Source organism: Dasypus novemcinctus, chromosome 25 (genome assembly GCF_030445035.2).
Source record: "Dasypus novemcinctus isolate mDasNov1 chromosome 25, mDasNov1.1.hap2, whole genome shotgun sequence".
NCBI classification, from domain to species: Eukaryota; Metazoa; Chordata; class Mammalia; order Cingulata; family Dasypodidae; genus Dasypus; species Dasypus novemcinctus.
Window position 1 is genome coordinate 15320441 of NC_080697.1, and position 11279 is coordinate 15331719.

The 11279-nt window shown below is 60.5% G+C and overlaps 1 protein-coding gene across 4 annotated transcripts in view; it reads right to left on the reverse strand.

Moving 5' to 3' along the window:
* Nucleotides 1-10299, reverse strand: part of ADCY3 (adenylate cyclase 3) — a 90941-nt gene extending 80642 nt beyond the window's left edge. Inside the window, exons 1-2 of one of the 4 annotated variants that reach the window (XM_058287711.2) lie at nt 10214-10299; nt 8927-9761 (exon numbers count right to left, since the gene is read on the reverse strand). In XM_058287711.2, coding sequence (XP_058143694.1) covers nt 8927-9601 — 675 coding nt within the window. In that variant the 5' untranslated portion in view covers nt 9602-9761; nt 10214-10299. Of the gene's footprint in view, nt 1-8926; nt 9762-10017; nt 10188-10213 lie in introns of those variants that run through there. The other 3 variants (XM_058287713.2, XM_058287714.2, XM_058287712.2) reach the window with 3 other exon arrangements.
* Between the last annotated feature and the right edge of the window lie 980 nt (nt 10300-11279).

Below are 11279 nucleotides of genomic sequence, written 5' to 3' on the forward strand. Positions count from 1 at the left end.
AATCTCTACTTGAGGTAAATGACAACCTGCCAAGAAAGACAAACTCGACATGTTTCTGAAGGATCCACACAGCAAATTCCTGCCTCCTGGGGAAGGAATGCAGACATCGGAGCTCCGTGTGGAGAGAGGGGCAGGACTGGCGCTGGGTGGCGATCAGGCTGCGAGCTGTGAGCTCCTCAGGGGTGGGGACCGGCTGCCCCCTAACCTGGTACCATGCCCCAGACAGAGGGGCTAGTGCACACTAGACCGAATTCTTGGCATGCGTATAAAGCAAGGCAGAGTCTACACAGATGAAGTATGAGCTGACTGACATTTTTATGTGCAGTACAGTTCCTGTAACTTTCTGAAAATCTTAGGAATGATGTGTTGGATCCCACAGAGGATCAGTACCTTAGAGAAGTTGAATATGGCCTGCTCTGAACCACCTTTCTAACTTCCGAAACACCCTGTAGTCACAGAGCGTTCTGTACCCCTCAGGCTCTTGATTTTACTTACTCCCTTCTCCTCAGTCACAGGCCTCCTGCTGTGGTAAACAGCCTCAAAGATGGCTGCCGTCAATTCCTCCCTCCCCATCCGCACACAAAACTCTCACATCAAGCGGTAGAATCGGTTTCGCCGTATCTTGAATCTGGGTTGCCTTGTGACTTGCTTTGACCAGCAGTGACAGGAAATACAAGACTAAACTCAAAAACAAAAAGACAAACATTGCCCTTAAAAAATAGGCAAAGGACTTGAACTCCAAAGAAGATACACAACTGGCCAATGAGGTAATACAAATCAAAACAACAAGGAGAAATCACCTCATACCCACCGGGATGATTATTATCTCTTAAAAAAATGGAAGACAAGTGCTGGTGAGAATGCAGAGAAATGGGAACCCTTGTGTGTTACTGGTGGAATGTGAAACGATGTGGCTACTGTGAGAAAGTTTGGTGGTTCTCAAAACATTAAACACAATTACCACATGACCTGGCAATCCCACTTCTAGGTATATACCCCAAAGAAGTGAAAGCAGGGACTTGAACAGATATTTGCACACAAATGTTCACAGAGATATTATCTACAATAGTTAAAAGGTGAAAGCAACCCAAATGTCCACCAACAGATGAATGGATAAACAAAACGTGGTAGAGCCGTACAATGGAATAGTCTTCAGCCATACAACACAATGAAATTCTGCTACATGCTACAATGCAGATGGACCTTCAAAACATCATGTTCAGTGAAGTAAGTCAGACACAAAGAGAAAAACATTATATGATTCCACTCATAGGAAATAACTAGAATATGCACATTCACAGAGAAAGAAAGAAGAGTAAAGTTACCAAGGGCAAGGAGGGTGCGAGGAATTGGGGGTTAATGCATAATGGGTGTAGGGTTCTGTTTGCAATGATGGAAAAGTTTTGGTAATGGATGGTGGGGAGGGCAGCGCAACGTTGTAAATGTGATTAACCCAATGAATTGTATGCTTTGAAGTGGTTAAGATGGAAACTTTTATGTCATATACATATTTTTTAAAAAGGAAAAAAAGACTACAGAGATAGTAACAAAAATCAATATATTATCCTGGACTGGCTCCAATAATGGAGAAAATGCTCAAAATGGAATATAGACTATAAGCTTTTAGTCAACGTTAAATTTCTTGAACTTGATAACTGCACTTAGGTGGTTACATAAGTGAATATCCTTGCTAAGAAATGTACATGGAAGTATTAAGTGTTCAAGGAGCATGATATATGCAACCTACTCTCAAAGGTTTGGAAGATAGACAGAGAGATATATAATAAAATGAAACAAATGTGGCAAAGTCTTAAAAGTTGGTAAATCTGGGTGTCTAGGAAGGGAGTATACTGGGTCTATTAGTCAGCCAAAGGGGTGCTGAAGCAAACACCAGAAATTGTTTGGTTTTTATAAAGAGTATTTATTTGGGGTAGAAGCTTACAGATACCAGGCCATAGGCATAAGTTACTTCCCTCACCAAAGTCTATTTTCACATGTTGGAGCAAGATGGCTGCTGACATCTGTGAGGGTTCAGGCTTCCTGGGTTCCTTCCTTCCAGGGTCTTGCTTTTCTCTGGGTTCAGGGTTCCTCTCTTCCCACGGCTTGCTTCTTCCTGGGCTTAGGGTTCCTCTCTTCTTGGGGCTGGCTTCTCTTTCCTCTATGTGCTTACTTCCCGGGGCTCCAGCTTAAGCCTTCAGCATCAAACTCCAACATCAAAAACCCTCAGCTCTTTCCTCTGCCATGCCTTTTATCTGTAAGTCCCCACCCACCAAGGGGTAGAGACTCAATGCCCTAATGATGTGGCCCATCAAAGCCCAAATCATAACTTAATCATACCCACGTACAGACCAGATTACAAACATAATCAATATCTACTTTTGGAATTCATAATCATATCAAACTGCTACACTGGGGTTCTTTGGATTGTTTTGTATTAAGTCTGAAATCACTCCACTCCACTGATGCCGAAGGTAATTTAGTATTTTCTTGGTGTGCTGGCCACCGGGACAGACATGAGACCTTCTGGAGCCACAGGGGTGCACGGGGCCTTGGGTTCCAACCCCCTCGCCCCCGGAGACAGCTGAGCTCCTTGATGAGTGCCATGACATGTCCCTAGAAACACCTGTTCGTCCCCTAGTTTGCTCCTTCCACTGAGTGGTGGTTTGAGAAACCAAAGACCCGTGAGGAAAGACCTCAGGGCTTCCTTAGGACCCCAGTGCACACTATCACATAACTCTTACAGCAGTTTGCTTCTCAGGGCACCTTTTCCATTTCTTGGTTCTGAGGGGTATTCCTAGTTCGGGAATCAGGAGAGTGACCTCCCCTGTGTCCTCATATCCGTGGGCAGACATCGGAGGACAGAGCATCCTCGGACAGCATCCCAGCATCCTTATAGAGCTGTTTTTTAACCAGAGGAGGGTATGTCAAAACCACCCGAGAACTATTTACAAGACAGATCCAGTCCCCAGCTGGAGCTGCACACACGCCTTCCGAAATGACCTCCTGGTGATCCTGGGTAAGAACCAGATGACTTCAGCCAACGTTTCCCGGGCCTACCTGGCACCTCGTGCAGGTGGCTGCAGGTGCGGGATGGAGGTGCAGCATGGGTCCTGCACACCTGAAGGGGACCTCCCACTCACGTCCTCGTGTAGCAGCCGGGGCAGGAAGGGGGCTGTCAGCTGGGCCCGGGCTGCCCAAGTCCCACAGATACAGGCTCACCTGGAGCTGGCCCATGTCTGAGGACACAGGTCTGACAGCGCCACAGGGCGATGACCCGTCGGGGGAGAAGGCCGCCATGGCGCAGCCCTGGACTCCACTCAACCTGGGGTCAAATCCCGCTCCAGGGCTCACTAGCTGGGTGGCTCTGGCGTCAACTCACCTGCCACACACATTTCAGTTTCCCCTTCCATAAAATGGAAACACAAATAGCTGCCTCTGGCTGGAGGACACTCGCGGCTGAAACGCAGCTAACAGCAGCCACCTCGTGTCCTCCCCGTGCCCTGGGCCTCCGCCGCGCGCGCGTTTTTTCCGCATGTCGCCGTCTACGTTGGCGAGGATGCGTGCCCACGGGAGGCCATGTGGAGACTGTGCCCGAGGATGAGGGGACCACTGGGGATGTGCCAGCCGTACTGCTGTGAAGAAAGGGCAGAGCAAGGCTCACCCAGGACTCCGCCCCACGGAGGGGCTACCAGGAGGGCTGCGTGTGTGTGCACGTGTGTGCAACACGTGCCTTGGAGGCTCCGGGGCCACGGGTGGGCCGGGGGGAGACCACCACACTGGAGACGGGGCAAGGCCTGCTGCTTCCCAGGCCCCCACCACCGGCTTTATAGCTGGCTATAGAGTGCTGATTCACAATAATAAACACGGCGAATGTCAGTGAAATAACGTGCGTGAGCACTGGGCCATAAACCGCACATGCGCAGTAAGGACCCCCAGGAACGCTCTGTTTACACCTAGATAAGGATCAGAAAAGGCCACAGAGAAATGCAATCAGGGGGAGGGGGGGGGCTTTCTGCAAGGCTGTTTGCGGGTTCAGCAGATCACTCGTTGGCTCCATGGCCTCAGTGGTCCCTCCTGTGCAGCCCCTGGCCCGTGCACCCACCTGGTTTGCACCTGCCCCTTGCTCCGGGGGCCTGGCCACATCTTTCCCACCAGGCCAGCAGTGCCCTGCCCACCCAGGGATGGTGGCAGAGCCCGCGGCCCTTGGCCGAGAACTGGGGGGCAGGTGCCTCTTCCCAACCTGTCTGTACATGCCCCCCCAGCGACCCCTCAGGCTGGTCAAAGCCCCCCGCCTGCCGCTTTCCTGCCCACCCCACTCTGGTCCGGTCCCCACCATCTCACCTCATTTCTCACTTACTCCCGGCCGCTCCCAGAAGAGCATTCAATGCCAGGACAAGAGGGCAGGTGCTCCCTCGTCTATTTCAGGGCTGCCTACCTCCCCCGCGGCTCTTGAAGTCTGAGGGCAGCCAGAGAAGCAGGAAGCAGGCGGGATGCCTGGGCTCCTGGGAAGCCTCTACACGTGTCCTGCCCCCTCCCCAGTTTTCCAGGCCCCCTCCTCTCAAGCCACTGGGCCTCAGCTTCCTCATCTGTCAAGTGGAGCCACCAGCACCCAGGATCGGACGTACACGGGAGCCTTGCCTGGCCCGCGGAGCCGTCTCTGGAAGGCTTGGCTCCCTCGGGCCCCCTGGGGCCACGGGTCCCCTACCGGAGGGACCGCTTGCTCTGGATTTGTAGGTGTGAAAGGAATCACACAGCCGCAGCCCACCAAGTTATAATTTGTGAACAAAGCTCTTACCAGGCTGTGGTAATAAGAATTTTGCTCTCCAAGATCCTTTCCCGTCTGAAGGCTACATGACACTTTCAGGGGTTCCTAGGCCCCGGTTGGACAGACCTGTGCCTTTTCTGACCCTGGCTGAGGCTGACGCGCGTGGGCACACGCTGAGGGTCCCGCCTGGTCGCGCCCCCGCCCCCCTGTGCTCCCTCACCTCACCCAGGAGCCGTCTGCGGTAGTGGCGGGCGAGCTGCGTCCTAACAGGCCCAGGCGAGGGAGGGCCAGGGGCAAGTCCTGCCAGCTGCAGCTCGCTCCCGCGTGCCCTCTCCTCGGCACCCCTCGCGCCTCACCCCACCCTTTCCTGCACCACAACAACGCACCCTGCCTTTGGCTGTCCGGTCATCACTCCCTCTTTAGCCCCGAAGGCTGCAAGGCCCGTATGGGTGGCCTTCACTTACTAACAAAACGAAGGAAGCCCCGGCCCAATCCCACAACCCTGGACTCCACGCGCTGTTCTTATCAGAACCCCAGCCCCACGGCCTCTGGTGGGACTGGAACAGGCTGCCCGTCCCCCTGTGACATCCCGGTCCCCCTCTGACATCCCGCATCTCCCCGCGCATCGGTGTTTCCTCCGTGCTTCCCCTCAGCGCCGCCGTACGGGTTTGGGGGACGAGGGGCGCAGAGGACGATGACTTCTGACACTAGAAATGCTTCCTCAGGGCAGCAAACCACCTTCTAAAACCCCAGAAATCCGGGGTGCTGCTCCCAACTGTGGAAGCACCTTGATTCCCACCGAGCCTGGTACCCCCGGCTGGAGCCAATGGAAGGTGGGAGAAGAGAAAGACAAGGGGACGCGGGTGGGCGGGACAAAGGGCAGCGGGGGGCCTGGTGAGAGCCCGTGGGTGCTGCCCCGACAGGGCCCCGGCCCGGGGTTCTCATTCCTGTCCTGCGGCCCCTGCCCCCTCCGCTCCCCACCCCAGGAGGAGCAGCAGGGCAGCGGGGCGGCTCCATTCCTCTGCTCTGAGGAGAGCTGTATTCCCGGGCGCCTCTCCCCACGGCAACGCAAGGCCACCCGGGGCTTAGTTTCCACAGATTCACACAGAGACCCGGAGCAGAGATGCTGCGAGTTCAGCAAGCTACTGGTGGGTGGGCCTGGGAACCCGGGCACCTTTTAAAAAGTCACATTAGTCCCAAACAAGTGACTCAGAAACTTCTGGAACACAGCCCGCTGCAAGCTGGGGCCTCCTGCCTTCTATCTCGGGCTCCGACTGGACACTGAGGGCCTCCCGACTCCCTCCCGCCTATTCCCAAAGCCGTGTCCCCGGCCATGTCTCCAAAGGAGGGTCGTGCTCTGGGGACGTGAGGGGTTTTATTCTCGGGTGACTTAATTTTCTTTCTTTTTTTTTGGTTTCTGACTTCTTTTTTTGCGGGTTTGTTTTGTTTGGTTGTTTCTTAGCAGCACCCAAAGGAGACCGCACTCCCGGGCTCGGAAGCGCTCTCCGGGCACTGACACCACGGGGCGACCGGCCCCACGGCCACACCTCGTCCGGTTCACGGCCTCTGACGCTTCCCCCGAGGCTCCAGGGGCCTCCAAATAAGGTCCTTGCTTGACTGGGAGACGAGGCCCAGGGCCACGCGGCTGAAGAGCCCCCCCCAAACCTCCTCAGAACTAAAGCCTACGGAGAACCCGGAGCCGCTGGCACAGGCCCAGGAGGAGACGGTGTTCTGACGCAGTTGACAGAGACCCAGAGTCTCCCCGTAACTGCAATTTGGGGTGGGGACCCCTGTCAGGTGGGATCCTGCTCGCAGGCTGCTTTCAGTCTAGCACGACACACACAAAACCAAGATGGGGCTCGGGTCCTGTCTCAGCCAGGGATGGGCTGTGTGGAAAGGAGCCAGGTAACATCCATCCCTGTGTTTCCTATAAAACAAGGGGGTTGACCAGATGCTCCCCCAGGCACATCCTCTGACCATTTCCAAAATAAATCCTGAGACTGAGGCTTGCGTGGAGATGTTAGCCAATGAGGGAAATATTGGGTATGTGCCCCCAGGGGGCTGCACCCGGGAGTCCTGGACGCCAGGGGCTTCGGGTCAGCAAGAATTCTACCCAAGTCCTGCCGGCCTGCACCTGCTGAACCCCCTCTTCAGAGTTCATGTCACCCCAGCCACAACCTCCACGGGGCAGAGGCGGCGCAGGAGTCACCTCTCGTGACCAGCGACCGAGGGCAGGAAGTGGGGAAGCCCAGACTGACCCGGCTGCCTGCTGGGCACCCACCCAGACCGCCGGGCACCCACATAGACCGCCGGGCACCCACCCAGACCGCCTTGCTCTCTGGGGACACACGCTGCCTGCTGACCCTCACGTCACTCCCTCAAAACCCGGCACCTCCACGCCCACCTCAGAATTCAGCCCAGACCTGGCAGCAGCTGGAGCTGCTGCATTTTACAATGAGACCCTCATCCCCACAAGCAGGCTCCAATGGGGCCAAGGGAGGGACCTCCGTGCCCGACAGGGAGAAGGCGAGCGCCGCACCCTAAGGGGACAGCACGGCACGTGGGAGACGCAGGGGCCCAGGGCCCTCAGGAGCGCCCGGTGGACGGTACTGCTTGGAACCTGACCGAGGCCGCGGGCTGCCGGGCCCACCTACCCGTCTGCCTCCAGGCTGTGCCTCTTACTGATTCCCACAGGAAAGGAAACACCCCTGCTCTTCCCCAGAGAGCTTCCAGCAGGGGCTGGCAGAGGCACAGCCCCAGACTTAACCATCCGGCAGGTCGTCGTCTTCCTTCAACAGGGCACTGGGAGGACACTGAAGAGCCCTGCGGACACGCCCACACGAACCCACGCGTACCACCCCAGGGCTGGCTCCCACGGAAACAAGAGGTACAAAGCTTCCCAGAGAGCCAGAAGGCGAGAACGGGTCCAAGAACTAGGAAAAAGTTCAAGAAAATGGCGTGTTCTCAAACCAACCGGGAGGCCACGGGATGGCCCCATGGGATTCTTGCGTCAACCAGCAAGGGCCCCGCCGAGCCCCCCAATCCCAGGAGACGGCAGTGATGGCACTGGCAGCGGCATGTGGTGGAAAGATCGCTGGAACGAGAGTCAAGGAACAGATACTTGGGCCACACAAGCTGTGTGGCCTTGGGCAGGTCACTTCCCGTCTCCAGGCTCACTTCCTCGTGTCTAACATAGGGAGGCAGGACTTGGGCTTGTGGAATTCGCCGTCTAAGCTCCGTGGCGCTCTGCACACAGGTTACCCGACAGAGCGCTTGTTAGGCGGGAACCACCTCTCCCAGGCTCAGCAGCCCCCGGCGCCACGCCCGGGGCCCCCGGGAAGCCTGAGGTGGGAGCCAAGGCTTGTCTGTCATGAAGCTGAGCCCAGGACCCCAGCCCTGCCAGCAGAATGCACCCCCGGGACCAGCAGACCTCCCCACCACGGTAGCTGGCAGGACCACCCCTCCACCGTGCCTTCTGCAGGAGCCGGCCAGTTCCCATGAGAGCACCCAACTGGCACCCTGAGCTCCGCGCCGTGGGCCGTGTGCTAATCGCACCTCCCTCTGCACACCCTTCGCGGCTCCCAAGGCGCGATCCCCCACACTTCCTCTGATCAGCAGTTTCCGCAGGCAAACGAAGTCCCCATCTGAGACGGGGGCCTGGGGGCCACGCAAGTTCAGTCACTTGCCCGAGCTCGCCGACAGCAGACCAGAGACCAGGGGCCGAGCCTCGCGGTACCCTCAGGGGCCCTGGTCCCCCCAGAGGGCTCCCTGGCATGTCGCCAACAGGAACAGCAGGGCCCTGCTGCCTCGAGACCAGACCCAGACTGGCCTTCTGGTCACCCATGCGTGCCGGGCACGGGGCGCAGAGCTCAGGCAAACTCTGACACCCAATGTCCTGACCACCTCCGGGGCCCAGGGGTCAACCCCAGGCAAACCCTGGGCAACGGCGTGGAGGGGCAAGGCTGGGGGGGGTGGGACAGGTGGTCCCTCCCTACACAGGCAGTGGACCGCCCCGGAGCACCCCCCGCCCCCAACACAACTCGACTCAGGGACTGAGCGATGATGCTGCCCCCCACCCCCCTTCAAAGGAGCCCCCACCCTGGGCGAGGCCGGCTGGAAGGGGAAGCGGCCCCAGGGTGGGCCGCGGAGGCGGGGACTCACCTCCCTCATCAGCTGGAGCCCCCTGAGCGCGTCCTGCTGCTGCTGGGCCACGGTGACCCCCAGGACGAGCGTGTGCAGCGCGCAGGAGGCCAGCGCGATGGCCACGATGGGGCTGAGGCTGAGCGGCAGCGTGATGAAGAAGGAGAAGACGAAGAAGGCCTGCCAGCCCACCGTGTCACTGGCCGCGTGGGCGCGGGCGAAGCTCAGGCCCAGGTGGGAGAAGATCTGCGCGGTGATCAGCAGCCACAGCAGGTAGGGCACCGCCTTGCGGGTGACGCGGTCCGGCAGCAGCCCCTTCCTGCAGAGCACGAAGAGGGCGACGTCCAGCAGCAGCCCGACCCCGGCCACGATGAGGGGCGCCAGCGTGTCGCCCGAGAAGACCACGGCGCACAGCACCACCACGTAGCAGTCGAAGAGGGCGGCGAAGACCACCAGCACCAGCAGGGTCTCGTGGCGCTGCCTCTTGAAGTAGGTCTGGTAGAGGTTCTCCAGGGACTCGGGCACGAAGGTCAGCCGCATGAAGCGCGGCAGGCACAGGCAGGGCCCCGAGGTCCGCACCGAGATCTCATGGGTGCGGCCCACCCCGCGCTCGGGGTCCGACGGCAGGCTGACCGAGTACTCGGCCGAGTACTCAGCCGAGTACTCGGGCTCGGAGAAGCCGGGGTTCCTGGGCATGGTGGCGGTGGGGGGGGGGCTGTCTTTACGGGGCAGGAACTAGGGGACAGGCCCCCTATCAGGGCTCTCCCAGGCCTGCGGCAGGCTGCGTGCGTCTTCTGGGAAGGGGCTCGAGGGCGGACACCGCAGGCAGGAAGGCGGGGTGCGCGTCCAGGGTCATCTGGAACGGAAAGGGGTCCGCTCAGGGGAAGCCCCCCTTCCTTCCCACCCTGTGGCTTCCCAAGACCGCCCCCCTTCTTGGCCTCAGAAAAGAACCGGTGCCGCAAGGGGTTCCCGCCCTGGCTCAAGGCACCACCTGACCACCCGCAAATTTAGGCCTGTCCACGCCAAACGCTGGCTGGCCCAGGGGCCCCTCTCCGTCCCCCGCACCCCCGGCCTCTCTCGGGGGCACCTCTCTCAGGACCTGCCCTCCTCACCAAATGCCCCCAGGCCCGCTCCCTGGAAGCGGAAAAGAAGACGTGTCCAAAGGAGGCCGGGGCCCTCCCGGGGATTCCTGAACCTTCCTGCTGTTTGCTGGCTTCTCCCACCCAGCCCCCGGGGCCTCCGCAGGCCCCTGCCCAGCCCGCGCGCCCCGCGCGCCCTCGCCAAGCCCGGCTCGGCGCCCGCGTTTACCTGGGCGGGCCCTCGGGGGCCGCGCGGTCCAGGACGGCGCCCGCAGCGCGGGCGGGAGGGCTCGGCGCGCCCAGGGGTGGCCCCCCGCGGGGCCGCCCCGGCGCCCCCCGGCCGGAGCGCGAGGTCCCCGCGGGCAGCGCCCAGGGGCGCCCGGGCGGAGGAGGAGGGCGGCGGCGGGCGCCCGGGGATGGGAGGCTGGCGGCGCGGCCGGGGCCCTGCTCGCGCTCCCGCTCTCGCACCCGCGGCGGCGGCTAGGGGCGCGCTCGGGGCCCTGGGCGGCGGGGGCGCGGGCCGGGGCCGCCCGCCAGCATCGTCCGCGTCGCCCGCCCTCCGGGCAGAGGCAGCCGAGTCGGGGCGCGGCGCGCGGCGCTCTGAGGCTCCCGGGCGCGGGCTGGCGGCTCGGGGACCACGCGCGCCGCGGGCCCGGGGGCGGGAGGCGGCAGGCCCCGCCCCAGGCGCCGCCCTCGCGGGCAAGGGCGACGGGGAAGGGGATGGGGAGCGGGAGGGGCAGAGGCGGGGGGCGCGCGGGGCCCGGGGAGGTGGGCGCGGCGCCCCCGGCGGGGAAGGGGGGGGACGAGCCGACACCACGCGGGCCGAAGCCCGGGGCGCGGCCTCCCGCAGGTGAGGCGCGCTCCGGGGCGCCCCCGCCGGCCCCTCCCTCGGCCGGGGCTTCCTTCCGGGCGGCGGGAGGCTGGCGCTGAGGTTTGGGGACCGCTCGGCGTCCCCGCTCGCGCTGGGGGCCCAGAGTCCGCGAAAGGGACCGGGGCTGGGCCTGCTTCTTCTCGAGGGGAGGGCTGGGAGACACCCGGGAGGCCCGGGGCACCTGGCGCTGGAAGACCACCTGTGGACCGTGCACCCACCTGAGGTGTGCTTGAAATCACCACCTCGTTCTTAAACGTTAAGGCTCCTTTGAGCGGTCAAGTCTTGGACAATGGAGGGTAAATTCCTGTCCTTGAACCTTGCCAGGATCAACCGCAGGCTTTAGGGGTTTAGATCAAGGAAAAGGAGGGAGATAAGTGGTTTGGGGATAAAATCATACTGGAGGGGCGGGGGGTCCAGCAGCCTT